Genomic DNA, 23997 nt, shown 5'->3' on the forward strand with positions numbered 1-23997 from the left:
TAAAATTGAAAAATATTACGGTGAAACAAAATACGATCCGGCTAAGAATTTTTTAAATTCACATGCCTTATGTGAACTCTTTGGGCAGTAAAAAAAACATTTAATGATTGGCAAACTTTGTGGGATGCAAATCACTGCTTTTAGATTATAAAGCTATAAAGTCTCATTAATGCAGACATAAAATGTTAAAAGGAAAATTGTTCTTTTATCGACAACAGCTCAGCAATGGTGATTTGCCGTCTATAACAATTAAATTTCTTATACCAACGACAAAATCAAGTCAGTTAAGATTTTTTTATAATTTTTCGACAAAGGAAAGAAAAAATAGTAGTAGAGGAGCGATGATGATGCGAAGCAGGACAAATTATACGAAAGTGACATCAAGATAATAGTGCATAATTCAAAATAGTACAAGCAACAGACAGGAAATAAAAAGTATGAAGAAAATGGTAATTACAATGACAAATATTTTAAATAAGAAACCAAGAAAAAATAAAGAACAAAACTAAAAACATGGCGTGTCAGAACTTTTAAAAAAGAAGAAACAGATGAAATCCAAGGCTCGATACTCACTTGCCTTTGCCTACTCAACAAACTAAACATGTTTAAGTGAATAACACAATTAGTCTTACGGCAGATGTGGAAAAGACTGATAAATTTCATATTGCATCAGGGCGCAGTTCGTATTTTTTTCTTATTAGTGTTGGATCAGATAACAGATAACAAAAATGAAAAGTATTAGAAATAGCACAAACAAAAATAGAGCAACCAAGTCAAATATAAAGAAGACAAAAAGGCAACAATTGGAAAAAAGACTATAAATAATACAAGAAATCTGTAGAAGTAAACATAGATTTTTTTACAAGAAAGCTAAAAACCTTATGTTAACAAATAGCAATAAAAAACCTAGTATAGCAAATATAAGACAAATACCAAGAACAAAAGACAAGATCCGACATTAGAGAAAGTAAAAAAATAAGTCAGCAGGAAAAAATAGTTCAAATAAAGAAAACTGAATGATACTTACTTTGTATCACAAGGCAAAACCACACGAGAAACTATAGGACAAGAATATTTGTTTATATTTAAAACTCTGATGGTAATTTGTGGAATTATAATGAGCTGAGTTAAACAGAGCTTCATATGTGAAAAACAAGCAGAAAAAAATAAATTAATTCAAATATGTTAAGAAATAAAAGCATCGGAGGCGACTAACCAGTCACGGGGAATCTCTACGTTAAGGTTTTCATTATTAATTAGGAAAATAATCAATGAATGCATTAATGAACGTGTTTGAACCGTTTCATATATAGTCATTAGGTGCATTAATCCTTGAGAAGAGTACTGAGGTAATAAATAAATGAAGAAAAGTTATTTATCAGGAAATTGTATAAAGTAGTGGTTATGTTAAATTAATTATAATAATGTATATTAGCTATATAATTTATTAGATCGATTTGCATATTTAAACGTGAAACATCCGACGCCAACAACTATTGTGGCAAGAAAAGTATTAAACTTATTAAGTGAAATAGATAACAACATTAGTTTTTGCAGTTAATCCTAAAACTTACATTAAAAATGTTAACAAATCAGACAAATTTAAAGCATCCTTCAAAAAGACCAGACAAATGGTGCAACAAAACTATAATGTCATTAATTAAGATAATAATGGTAAAAGAAAGTGTTAGATCAAAACACAGTACCTGGAAGCATATGACATATGAGAGGATTTATCTACCACAACGCTACTAAATATACCCACTTTCTAAGAAAAATAAGAAAACGAGAGCTGTTATAGTAATTACTGCAAAAGCATTAGAAAGGACAAGAAAAGTCATCATCATCATCATCATCATCCAGCCTTGATTTATCACGTCCACTGCTGGACATAGGCATCCCTTAAACTCCTCAATTTTTTACGATTTTGTGCTCTTTGTTACTAATTTTTGCTGAAACGTCTGATGTTGACAGTCCAACGTGTAGATGGTTTTCCTCTACTACGTTTGTCTGCTCTTGGTCTTCAATTTGTAATTTTGCTCGTCCATCGTGAGTCGTACATTATCGTTACATGGCATGTCCAGTTCAATTTCAGTTCCGATATGCGTTCCATAACATCAGCAATGCTCCAATGCTCGTCTTTCTTCGCAGATCTTCGTATCTTATTTGGTCATGCAACGTAGTTCTCAGCATAGACCGTTCCATTCGTCTCTGTGCCACTCTGATTACTCTCAGTTTCGAAGCCGTAGTCTTGGTTAAAATCATAGTTTCCGCCCCATACGTCATGACCGGTAATACGCATTGGTCAAATACTTTTCTTTTGATGCTAATTGGTATATTGGCTCCAAGTGTGTCTCGCAGTTTTCCAAAAGCTGAACACGCTAAAGTAATTCGTCTTTGGATTTCGCATATTTGGTTATCCCTGCTGATGCTTATTTCATTACCCAAATACGTATATTTCTCCACCAGTTCTACCACTTTGTCTTGAATAGTTAAATGGTTTTTAGGGACCATATTTGTCATAAACTTAGTTTTGGTCAAGTTCATTCTGAGGCCCACCTTCCAACAGTCCAATTCGCAAAGTCCAATTCATTTAACATATCTGTGGCTTCTCCTAATTTATCTGTAATAAGGACATTGTCATCTGCGAAACGGAGATGGTTAAGCTTTTCGCCATCTATTGTTACTCCTCTGTGGTCCCAATTGACCATCTTAAAGGCATACTCTAATGCCGTTATGAATAATTTCGGTGACAATGCTTGCCTTGCCTTATCCCACGTTTTATTTTTATTGGTCGGCTTTTATCGTGTATCTTAACAGTCATAGTGGCATTTTTGTAAATATTGTAAATAAGTTCACTATAGCTATGGTCGATCCTGCTGTCATTCATTGCGTCTATAAGACTTTCTATTCCGATCGAGTCGAGGACAAGAGGTTTGCTGTATTCTATAGATTTTTCAATGAGTGTCTTTATTGTATAACATGATTTGAACGGAATCCTGCCTACTCTCTCGGTTGGTAGAAATCTAATTTTTTCTCCAATCTTGATGTCACTAACCTAGTGAAGAGCTTGTATATGTGGTTCAACGGGCTAATAGGTCTATAATTTTCTAGATCCGTTCTATCTCATTTTTTATGCAAAATTAAATTGTATTTACATTTGCAAGAAAAGTGGGACCTCATAAATCTTACAAGTAACAGAGTGAGTTCTTCCCTAAAAGTAATAACTAGCTCCTGACTCAGGATAGCACAGCAGTAAACAGACCCACTTTTTATGTGTCGCAAAAGAAACTCGTGGTAGATTAACTTTACTCAAATTCTCTTGACAAATATCAAGGCATCACATTATCTAGCTACGAAAAGCTCGAAATAGAAGTGGAAGATCAAGTGAATAGAGCAAACAGAGCCGCAGCCTGCCTGAATGAAACAATATGGAGAAATAAAAATATCGGGAAAGAAACGAAACGCAGAATTTACAAAACGGTCATCAGACCAATAATGACATACGCGACAGAAACACTACCTGACACAGAAAGGACAAAAAGGATGTTAGAAACATCAGAGATGAAAATGGAACGATCATATAAGCTGACTGATATCAAATAGAGTAGTAAAAACAGCAATATACGGTTCCCCAAGAGCAAGACAATCAGTAGGAAAACCACGTAACGCTACGACAACTTAGTGGAGGCACATTGAAAAACAGACAGTCATGTCTACATAAAAAGAAGAAGAAGAAATTCTCTTGAGAGAAAGAAGAAGACAAAATTTAGTCCCTAAACGATTTAGTCCCTAAAATCCTGCTTGTTAGTCTCCTTCTTGATTGCCCTTCTTATGAGTTGGATGGATTCTTGCCTCTGTCCATTTTTAGATGTTTATACATTTTTACTCCTTTTATCATTTTATATCACTGATTTTTATCATTTCTTATATTATTTGAGTTACACAGGATACAATGTTTGGTCAATAACGCAAATAGTCGAAGTAATAATATAATATATTGTAGATCGCTTCAGATTCGGCAACGTTTTGATGCCTTCTCTTCTACAAGCGACCGAATGAATCTGCTCGGTTTTAGTTTTAGAAGCAGTTCGTTAGTAGAGTGTAGAGTGTTGTTTACTGAAATTTAATTATTTTGAATAGTTATATGGCGTCCGTGGAAAACTGTGCTGGAAAATATTACGTATGTCAACAAAACTGATTTTGAAGAAAGTGGCAGTGCTGGTGTGAATGTAATTCCCGAAAAAAAAAGTGCCCGTAAAGAAGATTGCAATGTATTCGAATGCTGAAACATAGCAAGTATGTTTCAATGTGTACATATTCGGCTTCTATCAAAAACTGTTGCTGCAAGCAACTTCTAATTTGAATGCTCAACAAATGTAAAATTTATCTACAACAAATTACTAAACGTAGACAAGAAAGTAGACGAATTTACTATTTAAGACAAAACTGGTTATGATGCCCACGATACTGGTAAGAAAGTATGGACATATGGTTCAAATATGTGCATATCAAAAATGCATACAAATAAAGGATCGCACCTACTTATTCTACATTGAGTTGAGGAGGAAGTGAGGGATGGGTTCCGAATGCTTTAAAATTACGTGGAAAGAAATATGAGTATTGTAATAACATTGACTACCACAAGAGTATGGAAGCTGATATTTTTGAAGAATGGTTTGAAAACTCACTGATCCCAAACTTAGCCAAATAGTGTAATACTGTTACTCTTCCGATCATTCCCGACAACCAAAGCAAAAAGGATAAGATTCTCGAACTAAACCGAAAATGCAAAACCGAGTTATTGACGATGCAGAAAACTACTAATCTACTAAAAATAAAGCGAATATCCTTTACATACACACCTTTGACAAGTATTCTTAGAGAATATTGTCTTGAACTCAAAGCAATTCTTGATATTGAGTGATGAATAGAAAAAGTGTTGTTACTTAGATTAGTGAATACAAATATTTCCTGGATAAACTTCAAGGAGTGTTGTCTAAAGAATTCGTGAATACCCACCTAAAACTTTCTATATTACTACAAATATAACAAATCATTGATAAATTAAAGTGTGTGAAGCATACCTTTTTCTTTTCATTCTAATATTAAACGAAAAACAACAGGTAATGTCACTAATAAAACGTTACAATAATTCTTACACATACGTCAAAACAATAATACACTGACATTCCCGTATAATGCACCCGGAGCTTAAATAACAACTGATTTCTACAAATGTGTCATAATTAGTATAATCTATTTATAAAATCTATCCACCCCACTTCGAGAAATAAACGAAAAGTCAAAAAAGAGAATAAAAGTGTCGGCATGAGATATTTCTCCTTAAAGAACGTGTGCTTTGGTGTTTTTGGTCTATTTTCGAACTCGAACAAAAAGTCACTTCAAACAAACCAGTAGCGTACACTCAGTGAATATCTGAAAGGTATTTGGCTGGAAATTATTATTGGGAAAATATTTTCTCATTCTACGTTATTATTTAAATGATAACAAGAGATGATGTGACGACGTCGGTTGAGAAAAAAGGCTCTAAATTGGAAAAACGAAACACTTAAATGGACAAAATCAAGCAAATATTGAATTTGAACAATATATTAGAGGATACAACTTTCCCAATCTGTTAGTTGCTATAACGATTGTCAACTCAAAAGAGTCCATCCTGATATTTGGCAATATTCATTAGATTTTATATAAATGCTGTAATAGATCAATTTATATTCCAAAGGGGTTATCTTTTAACGATATAGGCATCTGTCATTTGTCAACCCCCTCCCTTCCAGCACCACAAATCCTTAAATTTAAATAGAAAATAGATCATGTGTGGCATATCACTAGACAGATATTTCGCTGGAGAATTTGTGACGAAGAAGCTGACAAAAATTAATTTTAAAAAGATTCTCGTTCACAATACTTAACGAAGACCACATTGCTCAGTTCGGGAGCTTCATTAGAGGTGGGTAAGGATTTTTATGATAAAAAAGTACAGATCAAGAATAGATAGATAAACGATAGAAATTACTTAGATAACAAAATATAACAGTTTGACAAAGAAAAACAGGAAACACGGTGACACATATTGTCCTCATTAATCTTATACTTAAAACAGATTGCACTCTTTATATAAATGAACTTAATACGCAAATTACTTTACACAAGAAAATTGGATAGTGGCTTTTTTAGTATATTTAGCTCTTTATAAGTTTTTTATAACCCTGATCTAATTAATTTTTGGGAACGGTAAGTGTAGTTTGGTTCAAAATATTTGTTCCCATGAGAAAATAATACCACTTAAGCTAAAAACCAATAAAATTTTGAGAGGAATCATGTATAATTAATACTTGAATGAAGTGGTTTAAAAGAAAACGTATTCGTTTATGGAATACTATAGCCCCAAACATAATTCATTACTAAAAGAGAGACTTATTACAAATACTTATACGTATTCGAAGCGATAAAAACTAATAATCTCACGACATAGTACTGAAAATACAAGCACGTAATAGAGAAATTTAGCATGCTACAAATTTAGACATCCATGATTTTTTTTTTCATATTAACTCTGCTCGTCTGTTTGTCAGTCTCTCTATTTGAAATGATAAGCAACACCGCGTTATGACGTCATTTCGAACTTCCGTGGTCTCATCAGACGCGGGAATTGAATGTAAAACCAAATACGAAAGATCAACAAACATCTCCTGACTGTTTTCCACTTAAGTGGTAAGCTCACAAATTCATTCCACTTAAAATTACTTCAATCTTAAAATGGACAAAATAAAAACATTAGAAAACATATTATGTCCATCTAATATGTAAACCATGATTATCTTATCAGACAACTTTCAAAAAGAACATATAAAAAATAAAACAATGCTCAATATTTTTGTTTTATTGTGAAACTGGTTTATTTATCCACGAAATACAAGTACCGGTACTCAAGAACCTGTAGTAAAAGGCAAGAAATCATTCTTTTTTATAATTTGCGTTTAAAAAATAAAACACTGAAAGCATTTGAAGATATTTTCGCATATAGATAAACAGTTGAGAGGTCATCTACGGTGATTTGTCGAACAGTTTCTATTTAGGGCTTTAGACTTTACATGCACGTGTCCGTGACTTAATTTGCAATTGATTTTATGATTGCTTTGCGTCCGCAATATGTTTTTACGATTAACTGCCTTTGTTCGGTACCTATGGTGTGCTTATTTAATAGATTGGAACCTATCTCAAGTCATCGATATCGATGGTTTGTGCCGATGTGCATAACTTCAAATTGATAATTTAAAGAATAAGGCGAAAAGTATTAGGACTTACGAAGATTGTATGTGATTTGGCATGGTTTATCTATAGACTAGGCGGGATCTGTAGAAATTCAGACCATAATGGACATTTTCCATAGGAAGCTATTTTTTTGCTAGAATCCCTTCAGGATGTGCCCAATATCGATAATCACGATATGCGCCAGTTGCAAACCCTGTGCTAAATTTTTTATTTAACAAAATCTGAAAACAATTGAAAATTTCTCATTTTTTTGCTCCTATTTTCGTTTATAATTCGGAAAATATTGATCCTAGAGAAAAAATTATCACAAGTTAAAAGTTTCGTTATTCCATTTTACACAATATTTCGTTAGCTAGAAATTGAAAATTTAATGTTTATTGTTGAAAAAATAGCAATAATTGGAAAAAAAAGTACAAAAAAATGAAGTTAATCCTTTAAATGTTTTCGAATTTCTAAAATTGACTTACAAGCTCCATATTCCGCCTAGAAAAACTTTTTAATATGTTTAAGACGTGTGCTAAATTTTGTTAAGATCGGTCGGATAGGTTTTGCATAATAACTTTGCAATCCAGCCTACTGGAAAAAAATCGCAAATTTTCAAATTTATAGTAGGCCCTAAATAAGGCTTTCAGATAGTTGCAAATTTTTTTACATATAAAGGAAGGCTCAAACTTTTAAACGCTTTTCGTAAAATTCAAATCGGTTGACTAGGAAAGCCTAGAAATTTTTTTAAAGTTTTAAACATTTTTTAGGCTTATAAACAAATTGAATAACTTAACGAGCTTTAAACATATCCTTCCAAAAAAAGAAAAAGACTTTAAAAAAAATTATTCAAGATTGAGTCAAAATAAAGTTTATTTATGAAAAAAATTTTTTTTTCGTTCGCCTTTGTTTTAACAATTTAAATTATTTATTAACAATTTATAAATACATATTTGTTTACTAAAAGTAACAATTTACTTCAATGTATAAATCAAGCTCAAAAAAAATGCATGAAAAAAAAAATGCAAATACTTGTTTAACATACAATTGTTTATTGCAAATTTCCCAATTTGCAATTAAAAATGGTATTTGAAAATATGATATTTATAATCCTTGTCGTCCGAGACAGCGATTCAAAAAAAAAGAGCCAAATTGGTTAACAAGAAGCCGAGATAATGCAATTTTTAGCGCGCGCTATGATTTTGCGCACATTTCGAGTGAATGTCCCCCACCACCACCTCTCATGCATTCCGAGCGACAGTTTACGCGAAAACGGTTTTTTATTTGTCTTTTTTATGGATGTTGCCATGAAGCGTATTACGTAAAACTTTTGATATAAAAAGTACTTGAGAAGACGAGGGTATTTGTTTAAAAACGAGCCCTCTATCACTTATGGTTACACGGCAAATGTATGCCAACTTTGACCTTCAATATCTCGGCAACCAGTAAGCCTAACGTATCTTTTTTTTTATAGAAGCATCTTTTAATGTTCATTAAGTGTATAAATTTTGAAATTGAAATGTTTAAAGCTCGTAAAGTTATTCAATTTGTTTATAAGCCCAATATATATAAAAAATGTTTAAAACTTTAAAAAAATTTTTAGGCTCTCCTAGTTAACCGATTTGAATTTTACAAAAAGCGTTTGAAAGTTTGAGTCTTCCTTTAAGTGTAAAAAAATTTGCAACTATCTGAGAGCCTTATTTAGGGCCTACTATAAATTTGAAAATTTGCGATTTTTTTCCAGTAGGCTGGATTGCAAAATTATTATGCAAAACCTATCCGACCGATCTTAACAAAATTTAGCACACGTCTTAAACATATTAAAAAGTTTTTCTAGGCGGAATATGGAGCTTGTAAGTCAATTTTAGAAATTCGAAAACATTTAAAGGATTAACTTCATTTTTTTGTACTTTTTTTTCCAATTATTGCAATTTTTTCAACAATAAACATTAAATTTTTAATTTCTAGCTAACGAAGTATTGTGTAAAATTGAATATTGAAACTTTTAACTTCTTATAATTTTTTCTCTATGATCAATATTTTCCGAATTATAAACGAAAATAGGAGCAAAAAAATTAGAAAATTTCAATTTTTTTCAAATTTTGTTAAATAAAAAATTTAGCACAGGGTTTGCGACTGGCGCATATCATGATTATCGATATTGGGCACATCCTGAAGGGATTCCAGCAAAAAAATAGCTTCCTATGGAAAATGTCCAATCCAAAACAGATCCCGCCTAGACTACTATGGTTCTTCTAAAAGTAATTGAAAGCAAAGTGTAGTACACAGTAGTAAGTACACAAGCTTACTACAGACCGTTTTCACACAATTTTAAGGAAGGATATAGGTGACCATATAGAGTGAAAATGCATGATTTAAAATCACATGAATATATATAAAAACATCGGTTTTTATTTAACATTTCATATTAAAAGTTATTATCGAAATATCAAAATAACAGTAGTGCTTGAAACGTCCTTCACGTTGACTAATGTTTCCGCATTTTTCAAAATTTAAGAACGCTTCAAATATATCCCTACTTTTTATTTTCTTAATTACCTATTTAAAACTTTTCTCCAAGTTCCGTCGAACATAAAACTTTACTAACTAAAACATAGAAGTATTTAAATATGTAAATTTTCAATTATCATAAAACAAACACGATAACAATCTTTTCAACAATATCGCATCGATACTTAAACGAAGTTTTGACATGTAATGGCTTCGAGGGGAAGTTAGGGGTCGAAGGTAGGTGTGTATTGTAGGAAGTATCCGTTTAACACCCAGACTTACGTTTCAGTTCCTGCAGTATATCGTTATCTTTATCACACGCTATAATCTCTATAAAATGTACTACTTGGTTAAGTAATTTATTAGATTTCGGACGGTACACAGTAAAAAATATATAATTATTATTTTTTGTTCCAAGTAGAATAAAAATATAATGGGTAAGTAAACTATTTGAATTAAAACGTAGACTTAGAAGGAGAGGCACAACGTCTACCAAAATGTTAAATCAGTCATTAATCAAATTATGGGAAGCAATGAATGATCTCGGAATCCGACAAACACTAATAAAAGCAGTTAAAACACTATACAAAGAAAACAAAGTAGCTATTAAATGTGGAAATAAAGCCTACAATCCATTTAAGACGACAAAAGGACTTCTACAAGGCTGTGCTACGTCCCCTACTCTGTTTAAAATATTCTTGGAAAAGACACTCAAACCATGGAGGAGAAAGTGCGAAGGAATGGGCATACCAGTAAGAGACGAATACCTACACACCTTAAGTTTTGCCGACGATCAAGTAGTCATCGCACAAGATGAAGAAGATCTCAGCTTTATGCTCAGAAAACTAGAGGAAGAATATAAAAACAACGGAATGGAAATAAACTTAGAGAAAACCGAATACCTAACAACAGAAAACAAGGATATGAGAAACCTAGAGATAGACGAGGGAAGACAAATAAATGGAACAGATAAATTCAAGTATTTAGGAACCATAATATCGAACCAGGGAACAACAGAAGAAGATATAAACAACAGACTGAGACAAACAAGAAACTGTATAAGACAACTAAACTCAGTGTTGTGGGATAAGAACATTACGATAAAGACAAAAAAGAGAATATATAACACCCTGACAAGAAGTATCCTGACATATGGGTCCGAAAACTGGACAATAAACAAGAGAAATAGAGGTAGAATAAGAGCAGTAGAAATGGAGTTCCTGAGGAGAAGCTGTAGACTTACAAAAAGAGACAGAATTGAAAACGCAGAGATTAAGCGGAGAACGGGAGTGCAATCAGACATAATCGACTATATAGAGGAGAAGAGACTATCCCGGTACGGCCACGTCAGAAGAGCGGACAGAGGACGCTGGATAAACAAAATCACAGAATGGAGCCTGATTGGAAGAAGAAAGAGAGGAAGACCCCGAAGGTCATTCAGAGATGAAATCGACGAGGCTATGGAGAAAATAACCCTGCGAGATGGAGACTGGAATGACAGGGAAAATTGGAGAAAACCGTTGAGTGAAGGAAGACAGTGAAAACTGTGGAAATCCTTAGTAGTAGTAGTAGTAATCAAAGTTGTCTTTCAAACTACATCTCTCTTGTTGATCTGTTTTGCATAAATCTGAACTGATTTCAGAATATTTCTGTTTCCTAACGTACCCCTTTTTCAATTACTTGCTTAGATATAATCCTCGTACCTCCTAAACCTGACACACTTCTTCAGATATATGATACGATCCAACAGCATTATCTTATCTTTCTTCATTATATCTAATTTTCTTATACATTTCTATATATTTTTTTGAGGCTTGAGCAAATTTCCTGTTTGTTGTATATGTCACCATTCATATCTTCTAATACTATCTTTCTTAATTCGTCTGTTTCTAACAACAGTTCCCAAAATAAGCATCACCTTATTGATTACCAACCTTTGGAACAAGCACCGCACTTGAAGAAGAAGAATTCGCAAATTTGAAAAAGTAATCCCGCTTTTGTACGTTTACTTAAAGGTATGTTATTTAAATCTTATTGTGTTTTGTTTGGAAATGTGTGCATTTGACAGCAACCGTTTTCTCTTCAAAGATCGTCTACAAGAGAAAAGCCTGGAAAACAACGACTTCCAATTCTTAAAAACCTATACCGGGAATCTCAATTAACAACCTATGCTTATAGCCCATAAGCTTTTTAAAACTTCTAAAGGAGGTAATTCAGGAAGATCCATTAAAATAAACAAATACTTCCAACACTAGAATTATTATTAGTAAGGCAAATGTATAATGAAATAAAGAAATTATTACCAATTTAAATATTTGGGTTCCTGGTTGATATCAGACTTAAAACCTGATTTAGATTTAGGGTCTCGGATATAACAGGAAAGACGTTCATTGCTACGTTTACTCATAGACTCACATTTACTGTTTCGAGCTGCAGAAGATAGACATTACTTTCTTTAGATTGTTGCCAACCTTCAATAAAATGTGGTACCATATGTAAAGAAGAAAATATGCAAAATTCTTCTTTTTTTTAGTGTTGACTCCACTAATGAAGGTTGGCCATAACCACTGCAAATTCGTCTCTATCTTTTGCTTTTCTTAAAAGCGTGTGTGTTCAACTCGATCCAGCCGCGAATTTTTTTCAGCCAGGATATTTGTCGTCTACCAGGACACCATTTTCCTTTGATTTTACCCTTCATAACCAGCTGCAATAATTTTAGGATCTTAAAAAGGTCAAAAGAACTCCAACCATTGGATTTCTAGAACATTATTGATGAAATATACCAAGATATCCTTTTTTTTTTTTCAGTACTAAAGATACATTCTCCCGTTTACTCTGCATAAGGTACATTTTTTAGTGAGTTTTGCACTGAAATTCCATCTTTTATTTTTTTTATGACGTGGATTTTCTTATACGCTATATGTCTGCGAGGCTTTCTAAGCTCACTTCGTCTCCTAATCATGGAAGAAGTCATCAAAAGTCCACTTCCAAGAAAGAGGATATATAATAGAGAACAAAGAAATCAAAATACTTTGTTATACACACATCACCATATTAATAGACCCAGAGAAGATCCAGTCTACAAAAACTAGTCGACATGTTCAACACAAGAGCAAAAAAGTTAATATGAACATCAACAAACGGTAGAGGAAGTATCGATAACGCCAAAGATGAAGTCATAACCTTTACATTCGTCTTGAATACCCTCTTTCTTTTGCTTTATTTATTTCTTTCCATTCTCTTTGGTATCAAACGTATTATTATGCCTCTGATCTCGCTTTTTCTGTCTTTTTGGCCACCTTGTTATTTTTAAGATATTTATTAAATCAATTTTTGCAACTGCGATAAATAGTAATAATTCTATAAACTTTAAATAACAAATAAACTCACGACATATCAATTGGGGCGCCAACTATTTGTACATAAAAAAAAATAAAAAACAAAATTATCAAATAATCGATATAAATAAATTTTCATACCGTCGCAACTTTCTTTAGTGTAATGATAAACTAATTTTTTTAATTCTAGTATATTTTCCTTCAAAATACCTGCCTAACAATATCTAGTTTCCTTTCCTTATCGCTAGTGTATGACTTGGTTCCTATTAAGTCTATTTTTCTTCACATTTCTATCATCGTTTGCTTACTCTTGGTTTTATTGCTCCATTACAACTATAATGCAGAATTTTTACTGTGTATGTGACGTGATTCTTAATCTCCTTCTCTAATGTAACGCTAGTTTAGTTATTTAACCTTTATACCTTAACCTACATGTATATATAGGGTTAGCAACTATTCATGTTAGCCTAGTAAGGGGTATCTTAAGATCTCGGCATTTTTATCGACGTGTTTAGTATATTATTTATGCTATAAGACCCTAACTGCTTACTTAAACTGGCTATATAGTTGCGCTATTGATTTGTTCGTTTAAAAGACTACATATTTATTAATAACGGATATACAGATCAACTGATATTTCATCACCATTAACATACCCGTCATCGACGTGTTGGGTGAGATTCCATTATTTTTAATGTAGAGAATCTTACCGATCTAAAACAACTTCGTTCTTTAATGAGTTTTTCGTCATTTATCGATGCAATTTTAATGAGGATCACGTAGTTTAAACAGATTTGAACAAAGTAAACATATAGGCCGAGAGCTTTTGGGGTCGTTGGAATATAGGCTAGGTTTAAGCAAAACATAGCTTGCTTCCATGCTTTGAGTTTTGAGTATATACGCAGTTTGGACACAGCTATTTATCATCTGAAGAAGCATTACACGAGTGGGAGCTTTTGAGATGTGATGTTACAAAAGAATGTTAAGAATCTTCTGGGTAAAGGCTTAAGAAGACTAGGTAAGGAATGTGGAATTGTTTCAACTTTGTTAGAATATCTGGGTCACATAATGAGAAATCAACAAAATTTCCTGATTCTACAATCTTTTATCAACAACAAATTAAGTAAAAATAAGCATGTTAATTACCAACATCCATAGTGGATATGCACCATACGAAGAAGAAACGGATAATAGCCAGATATTAACCACAAATATAAAGAATTAATGTATTTAAAAAACGATGACTATTATGCGTAAGAACCATAAATAACAAACATGGGAAAATGAAGAGCGAAACTTAAAACTGTGTTGCTAATAGTCGTAACAATCACTAATCACGTACCACTAACTGTATAGAAGAATTAATAATTATCAAATCAAAATCATTATCATTTTTCTTCTTTTTTCTTAATTTAAAATAAATCCTTCGACAGATCTTTACGGTTACGGTAAAAAACGTCGATTTCTTTTCCCTTTCATGCACTTCAGCGAGCTACCGTTATGCAGGAAGGCAGCAGTAGAAATAAATAAGTGTGAGAGCGGCGTCGTACTTTATTACATAGGCATTACAGCACATTTATACACCGATCGATTTCAAGTTCATTTGCACTCTTACGGCCGCTAAGTTATTGTTTAACTGGAAGCGTAACCAACAACTACGGGAACAACTTTTTATTTCATTTCAAAACGATATACAAACACGACAGTGGCGCTACTGAAACAGTTATATTATGTTTAAATTAAAACTGATTGAGTCGAACGTACTTCATGGTACTTCATTCATCAGCGGTTCGTTTTTCGAATAAAGTAGGTACTCAAATTATTCACAACAGTAGTTGTTTTTGTTGGTCACAAATAAGGATACAACCACAAACGAAAACAATTTAACGAACGACATACTGCATTTACATATTTGGAAAAAGCCTACGACTGGGTTGACTGGCACAAACTATTTGAAATAGTGGAAAAAAGGAAAACCAATACATCTGATATCGTAGCATTTGTGTAGAAATTTCTACATGCTGAATAAAGCCTCTCGTGTACCCATGATTTTCTGATTTACAAAAAAATGTTTTTAAAACATAACTCTTGGCATATATTTGCATTTTGCTTCTTCAGTACTATCACAAGGTTAAAAATTTACAATTTTGTTGGAATTTGTGCTTTTTCGGTAGGGTCCGTTAAAACAGATCACTAAACATAATTGGTTGCTTTTCTATGAGTTTTAACAGAACAGAATGTATTTCTGTACGTCGAAGAAAAATACAATTTACCCAAAAAATCGCCAATATTCGTCAGGGTGTGCAGGGAAATCCGAGGCAGTTGATTTCACGTCGCTCACAAGAACTCGGTCTTTCACAGCCTACAATTTGGTGAATTTTGGGTGGTGGCTTGGGGCTGCACCCATACACAATTCAACTAATTCAGGAGCTGAAGGTAAACGATCATAGATAACGTGTGTTGAATGGGCTCTGGGGCACTGGAAACTGACTGATTTTCATCGAAAAATAATCTTCAGCAATCAGTCTAATTTTTAAATGAATGGATAAATCGTATTTGGGGCGATACTAATCCAGATGAGATCCAAGAGCATCCCGAAAAAGTCACTCTGGTAGGCCATTGGCATTATATTGAAATTTATTCAAATCCTTTCGGAAAAAATTAACAGTGATAGTAAAAAAAGGTGGACTGACAATGAATATAAATAAAACCAAATATAGTGATCTCAAAAACTCCTATCGACATTGTACATTTGATACTGGAAGCCAAACAATTAGAAGGTAAACAACAATTCCACTTAATGTTCAGAAATAAGAATTTAAGTTTGGTCATTAGATTGCGGTTCATAGAATTTCTACCCCATATGGGGTAGAAACTTGAACATTGCAAACCCTATACATAAAACAATTGGAAGCATTCGAAATGTGGCTCTACAAACGTATTTTTAAAATTCCTTGGGCGGTTGCAATCACAAATGGAGGAGTATAAAAACGCATTGGACACAATAGAAAACATTTGAAGACAGTTAAAATAAAAAAAAGATCACCTGGGGCATATATTACGACATAATGAATACTCTATTTTATACGCAATCAGACAAGAAATAATAGATGGAGGAAAAGGCGTGGGAAGAAGGACATCTTGGCTGAGTAATAAAAGATATTAGACTAATCTCAGTGTAGAACAGATATTTTACGTTGCAAAAAATAGAGAAGTGTTTAAAGAAGTAATCGTCAACCTTGGTTAGAAGACGACAAGAGGGCAAGAGGCAAACCATTTACAGTTGAATTTTTCTCTGAAAGGACTATTTATTTCTTCAATTAAATATACGGTATCCTATCATCATCATGTTCTATCATTTTTGAGTGGTTGTATTACTCTGGTTGAGGTAATCGAGACTTATTTAGGACAGAGAAATAGTTAGTGATCTAGATCGCCTCTGTACGAGTTCCTTTTATATTTTGATTTTGATTAAAAGGCTCACTAATTTATGAGGCTTTGTCTGAGACATCTCTGGGCCAGTTTTAGATCGGCAGAGTAAATTTTACGTTGATATAGGTAATACAAAATGTGACCTAATAAACATAATCTATCTGTTTTTTTATTTAACTAACTATTTTTTAAGATAATAATATTAAATCCTATTTCCTTTAATTAAAATATATTGGTTATTATGTTCTTGTTAATATACCCAAAGAAAACAGAAAACATATACATAATAAGTAAAAAATCATCTCGAAGAAGGCAATTTTTCGTAATTACACTTCTTTCGCATGACGTCTACTTAGAGCTGTACATTGAACACATGTTTTTTGTCGCGTGCGGCATGTGGTCCGTCCTAAAATAGATCTCGTCGAGGGTATGCGGTATAGATCGAATTGTTTACCGCTGGCCGTAGTTATATAACTCGAGGGAAACTAAACAAAATTAAATCTAATTGCTTAAGTAAATTTATGTTTTAACTAAAAGTAGAATGCAAGAGCTTTGAAAAAAAAAAAGAAAAGCAACCGGAGCAAACCAAACAAACGGAGTACCATAATAAAAATCTCTAATAAAATATGTAATCAATTTATCTGATCTTTAATCATTATTGACGTTAAACATACAAAATAAAAACTACATATCAGGGGAAAATAACATAAAAAAGGTATGAGACAAGAGTATATTCTTTCGCCCATGCAATTTAACGTTTAAGTCGATTCCATCTTGCAAAAATTCTGAAAAAATGATTTAGCTCTAATTTAAATCAACCGAAAGACTACAAAAAATCTAAAATACCTACAAAAAAATCCTACTCTTAAGAGTGACTGAAATAAGAGATTTGGGGGTGTTATTTGACAGTTCCTCATCATTTATCCTTCACATCAACAACTTATTAAAAAAAGGAAACCGTAATCTAGGTTTTATCACAAGAAACTCTTGAGGTAAGGCGCCTCTCCGTAGATCTCACGCCTTGCTACTAGATATCCTATGCATGATTGTGACAGTGAACCTCCAGCGTTCGACCTAAGTCGTTAAAACTGATGACGAAAGTTGCATAAAAGAGGTAGTAAAACTTTTTAAAATGCAATATCGATATGGCATTCGTAGAGTCCTTCAGAACTACAATTCTAGAATCTAAGTAACACAAAACGAGAAAATGTGCAAAACATAATTTAATTAGCTTAATTGCCCAGCTACAATAATTTTTCTGCAGACCCTTTAAAGTATAATCAGCAATAAATACCAAGTTCGGTTATGGAAATGTTCCCTTCCACTATCAACTTCCAAATCCAACCATTACATTTTGGTGGAAGACGCCAATGCGGCTCTGTCCATTTTTGATTAATAATCGGGTACAGTTTCTGACAGGAAGGAATGCCCCTGGTTGACGACCATCGTTACCCAAGTTCCGCAGTGGCCGCTCTGTGATTCCTCTCAACCATTACAATCGTTATTAAAGCAACGATCTTGTTACCGCTAATATATCAAGAATCGAAATACAAGTGTGCTTTTATGCTCCAATGACTACTTGGTGAATCGAGAGAATAAAAAAGGCGAAAGCGCTAAAGTATGATGTACTGCTTTGATATGTTTTGTTGCAACTTGTTATGAAGGATATTTGTAAGTAAATTATTCTATCGATAATCGATAATGACCTAACAAAAACATAAATAACTTTTTCCGTTTTTGATCTACAATGAAGAGATTGCTGTACCGGGAAATCATTGCCAAAAAACATTTTATTCAAAGTATTTTCTTTTAAACTATGTTATTTCATCTCGTTTATACGTAAGCAAGGTTGAGCTTAAAAAACTTACAATACCTTTACCTGCTGAAGAATAACTATCATTTTAGTATGTTTTACTCCATCAAAGGCCTTCTCAATGTCAATAAAACATATAATCTGAATATCAAATAGTGCTTCTCTGGTTCCAAGGTTATCGCGGAACCCAAACTGTATGCCACTAAGTTGTTCTTCTATTTTTTGGTATATCTTTGAGTGCAAAATTCGAAGTCATATTTTTAACAAACAAGACTTATAAAGCCGATGGTAGTCACTACATATTTCGCATTTGCTTTTCTATGCATCGTCTCAAAACTCGACAACAGCCAATCCGTTAGATATATAATAATCCGTTATATTATTGATTATAAATAAGATCCTAAACCACCGATAGTGGTAACAAGACATCCGCTGAACAGGAAGATGAAAAAGATCACCGAATACTTACAGTCTCTCATGCCCTGTATATAGCATATGATACTATAGTTTATTTTTATGAACGAGAGAGTAATTAGCATAATTTTAACTGGTAGCTCCGACCACTCCATGGGCGTGCTCAAGATTAATTGAAAAATTACTTTGAATAATTGTAAAAAATAAATGAATTATTTCAGTGTTATAAAGTGTTATGTGTATGTAAACAAAAGTGACCTCTTTTATCACACACTATATTAGAACTGACTGGCCTACATTAAAAAGGGTTTTAAAAAATTGACATTTTTTTTAATTTTTAAAAATTACAAAAGAGAAAAAGAGTTTTTAAAACCGTCTAAGGTATATTAAATAGATGAATAAAAATATTAATATAAAACTTACAGCTACTTGTTACAAATCCAAATCAGATTCAGAAGATGAACTTTCAGAACCAAGATTTATAATAACTGGCTCGATCATTTTATCAGTAATATTGTCCAGCTTCCACATTTTTCCTCTTCTTTAATAGTGTGATTTACTGCCTTTTCCCAGTTTTCAGGTTTTACATTATTTACGGCCTCCAAAAACAACTGTTTAACATCATGAATTTTAAAAGTGGTATTTTTTCTTGAAACTTCACTCTTTATCTGTGCCCATACCAGTTCAATCGGGTTTAATTCACAATGATATGGTGGGGATCTAAGTACTGTCATTCCACGATTTTTGGCAATTTCATCAATTTCGTATTTTTATATTTTTCTTTATGAAGGGCACACAACGAATAAAGTTCCTTTCTTATAGATCCAGGATGGTATGTAATATTTTTTGAACTCAGCCAATTCTGCAAGTCTTTTTTTAACCACTTGGTTGTGGGCAGTCCTTCTATAAGTCTGGAGTGATAACTTGCATTATCCATTACTATTACACAGTTCTTAGGAAGAAGATCTATCATTTGTTCGAACCATTCTTGAAAGACATCAGCGTTCATGTCTTCATGGTAGTCACCGGTACGAGTTGATTCAAAAGTTAATAAACCACCTTCAACAAAACCGTCTGAACTGCCAATGTGTACTATTATCAGCCAGCGTCCCTTTCCTGATGGTGGGTTTAAACCAGTAGATAAGTTATTTACAAAAGCGTGCCTTTGACTTGTAACAGTTTCATCCTGCCAAAATTTATTTGGTGTATGACCCTCGTTGATCCATGTTTCATCAAGATAAAATATTTTTCTTTTTTGGTTTCTCATTTCCTTTATGGTTCTTAGAAAATGTCTTCTCCATATGACAATATCGCTTCTTTCTAATAAAATAGACTTTCTGGGATTCTTTTTCCAGCGGAAGCCTATTTCTTTTAAAAGTTTCCATAACGTACTTCGACTCATTTCTGGGTAATCCTTATCATCTCGAACTGAGACAAGAACTTTATCCAATGTTGGAAATTCTTGTCTAAAAAAGAATTCATGCACTTTCCGTCGAAGTCCTTCTTTAAAATGATATTCTATTTGAAATTTTGGTTTCCCTGGAGCATTACGTGGCATTTGAAAACTACCACATTTCTCTTCTTTAATAACTCTGTAAATCGTAGATTTCCCAACACCAAGTGTACTGCTAACTAACTCAACGGTCTCATCAACACTTTCACATAAACGTTTGTCTGTAAATGATTTAAAACAATTAAATATTAATGTTTTTTCATTAACTGTTAGAGGACCAATTTTTCGGCGTTTACACGGCACTTCCAAATTTTCCATAACACTAGTATACACAATAAACTGCACCTTGCAACTGAAGTACCTACTTTTAGTGAACTGTTAAGAATTTTGAATACGCCACTTGGACCTTCCTATATACAAAATGGAAAACCCACTATCACATTTTCTGTGGAATAAGTTTAGAAGGTAATTATCTAGTCAATTACTGTCGTAGATTCCTGGAATTAAAGAATTAAATGTTTGATTGTTGAAACCCTTACTTCGTGGAATGCACTCATTTCAGATAAAATAAAACGTTTTATTTTATCTAAAGAATTAAACTTTATTTTGCAAATAGGTAGGTACTTATTAAACTTTTATTGGTTATATATAACCAATAAAATAAACATCTTACATTTCTTGCAAATTCATTAGTACCTGTTAACCTCCATCACTCCGACACTGGCAACCTTATTTAGGGATTAGTAACCCTCACAACTATTGTATTCTATTCTGCTCCAACCTTTAAACCTGGTGGTCATACTCAATTTAAAATTGTTTTCCTATATACTTCTGTAAACTTGTTGACAAATATCTGTTTTTATTGAGTCACCCGTATCAACAGTTTAGGGATTTGCATACATAATTTATTGTTTTATTACTCTCTCATACATAAAAATACACTATAGATGACTTTCTAATTAATATTTTTACATTTTTTAAAGATTAGTACGCCTGTACATTTTATATTTTCGATCTAGTACGCCGGAGCCTATAGATAAAATGTATATTCATGATAGACGGACAAAATTCCGATAGAGCTAACTATAAATCACGTGGTTTTATCGGAAACCAGCTGGTTATCCGGCGTTCTGACTTCCTGGACTTCAAACTATTGACAACGGTGTTCTCGTAGAGTCCCCATTTATTGCCAGATTTATGACACGATACGATCAAAACTCGTAGTTTAAAAACAATACAATGTTGTATAAATGTGCATTAATTTCTCGATATACTTATACAAAATGTGAAAAATTCGCACCACTATAAAGTATTATTTCTGTCATTAACCAGTTTTCACATTCATATAATGATGGAAAAAGAATGTTGCCTGAAGATTGACTGACACAGTATTAGTAGTAGATAGTAAATAATTAAAGTTGTCATTTTCATATTTTTTTCTTTAATTATAATTGCCTGTTTATATTTACTATAATTCAAATATTTTTCGTTACATTTTATGTATTACAAATTCTAAAAATGAGGAAAAACAATTTTATTTATTCCATTATTTCATAAATAGAAATTTTATTCTATAGAACAAGTTAAACAACTGGCAAAATTAATGTACTAGTTGCATAAAAACTATTAAATGCTACAGGGCCATCAAAAACTTCTGAAAATACACTCGCGATCATAAAATCCGGGTCACCTTGAAAATCACCGATATTTCATTTTTAACGAGCTTTATCGTAAATAATAATAACACAAATACAAACTAATGCATGTTTCTGAGAATTGTTGCGGTTTCCTTTGTAACAAAGAGTTCCAATAGTGCCGATTTCGCGGTAAAGTGCACACTTCCCAAAATGAACGTTACCTGTACCTCCGCTTGTTTTAAATGTCTCGTTTGTACTTCGACTTTCTGTTCAAATGCAACGGACAAACGTTTATTATTGCCACCATTAGTGTTTATTAGTGCCATTATTAGTGTTTATTTTTTGACAAAAATACCTTTGACTGTTGTTGAAACGGCACAAATTGTGGAAGACGGTCACACTCAACGGCAAGTCTCAAGAACTGTTGGCGTAAGCCTTTCTACGGTTCAACGAGTGCTTCAACGCTTTCAGAAGGCAAGTTTGCTAACCAGGCGACCTGGCTCTGAACGAAGAAGAACGCCCAAGGCACTAGATGACCGTTTCCTTGGGTTTCAGGCTTTACGAATTCGGACCTCAACTGCGGTTATGCATCAAAATCGTCTAGAGGAAGTACGAAATCGCAATTTTAGTGTTGCAACAGTCAGAAGAAGACTTCGTTCTTCTTGACTATCTTCTCGGGTAATGGCTAGAGGACCGCCACTTCGCCGGGTGCCTCGAGTTGCACGACTAGCTTTTCCTCAATACGCGCATTGGGGAATTAAAGATTGTAGCAAAGTGTTATTCTCAGATGAATCCCGTTTCTGCCTAACTGGATCCGATGGACGTGTAAGAGTTTGGAGGAGAACCGGTGAACGATTTTCACAAGCTTGCATTGCTCCAAAAATGCCATTTGGTGGAGGCTCGGTCATGGCTTGGGGAGGTATATCTTCCGACTTTCACACAGAGTTACCCTTCATCGAAAATGGGTCCCTAACTGCACGAAGGGACATTAGGGAGATTCTGGAAGAACATGTTATGTTCAACATGGCAGGGCTTGGAGAAAACGCCGTTTTTATGCAGGACAACGTGTGATCGCACGTTGCCAGGATCAGTATGCAATACTTGAACGAAGTTGGAATTACGAGGTTACCCTGGCCAGCTAGGTCTCCGGACCTGAATCCCATCGAACATCTCTGGGACGATTTGAAAAAACGTATTCAAACCCATACACCTCCTCCTAACAACGGACAGGAGCTTAAGGATCTGTTAGTGAGAGAGTGGAATAACATAAAACAACATGTAATCCGGAGAAATATGCCCCGTAGTCTGCAATATGTTATTAGAGCAAGGGGAGGCAATACACGATATTGGTCATTGAAATTTCACTGATTTTTTACCACACTCTGTATTTTCCATTTTTTTTTTCGTATGTCTGTTTTATCGACAATTTGATTTGTTTTCTGTTTTTTTCAATAAAAACAATAAAAAACCATTTTTTTTTCTTTCATAACAAACATTGATGACATATAAAAAATACATTAGCCAAAAAAAAGGTTATTACTGCACCAGAGGCACAAATATTTAAGAAACTTGAAATTTTCAAGATAACCCGGATTTTATGATCGCGAGTGTAGTATTGAAATTGTTCGTATCGTCAGTGATTTCAAAGAAAAATGAGGCGGTTAAGCGGAGAACACATCAGCGACCACGATCGCGATTGCTTCCACGATGGCGATCTCGGTTTATGTAAAAAGCGAACACATCGGACCGATAGCGACCTGCGATTTCATTTATATATATATATATATATATATATATATATATATATATATATATATATATATATATATATATATATATATATATATATATATATATATATATATATATATATATATATATATATATATATATATATATATATATATATATATATCTACGGCATAAAGTGGACTCCGCCCATGTTAAAATTCAGGTTCAAGTGAGCTCCGTGGTCAAGTGGCCACCGATATACGGAGCTCACTTGACCATTCCATAATATTGGCTCTGTCGATTCGTCAACATGTATAGTTTCGCAATTTTTAAAAATTTTGTGGAGCCCTTAAGTACCCCTGTATCATGAATGTATATCGCTCAGTT

General features: G+C 33.1%; 1 protein-coding gene across 2 annotated transcripts in view; it reads right to left on the reverse strand.

Moving 5' to 3' along the window:
* jing (AE binding protein 2 jing) overlaps positions 1-23997 on the reverse strand; it is a 386189-nt gene that overhangs the window by 131548 nt on the left and 230644 nt on the right. The window contains exon 1 of one of the 2 annotated variants that reach the window (XM_072521085.1): positions 5088-5280. The exons of the other annotated variant lie outside the window; for it this stretch is intronic. Coding sequence (XP_072377186.1) covers positions 5088-5101 — 14 coding nt within the window. The 5' untranslated portion in view covers positions 5102-5280. Of the gene's footprint in view, positions 1-5087; positions 5281-23997 lie in introns of those variants that run through there. 2 annotated transcript variants of the gene reach the window in all.

This window comes from Diabrotica undecimpunctata, chromosome 1 (assembly GCF_040954645.1).
Source record: "Diabrotica undecimpunctata isolate CICGRU chromosome 1, icDiaUnde3, whole genome shotgun sequence".
In the NCBI taxonomy this organism is placed as follows: domain Eukaryota; kingdom Metazoa; phylum Arthropoda; class Insecta; order Coleoptera; family Chrysomelidae; genus Diabrotica; species Diabrotica undecimpunctata.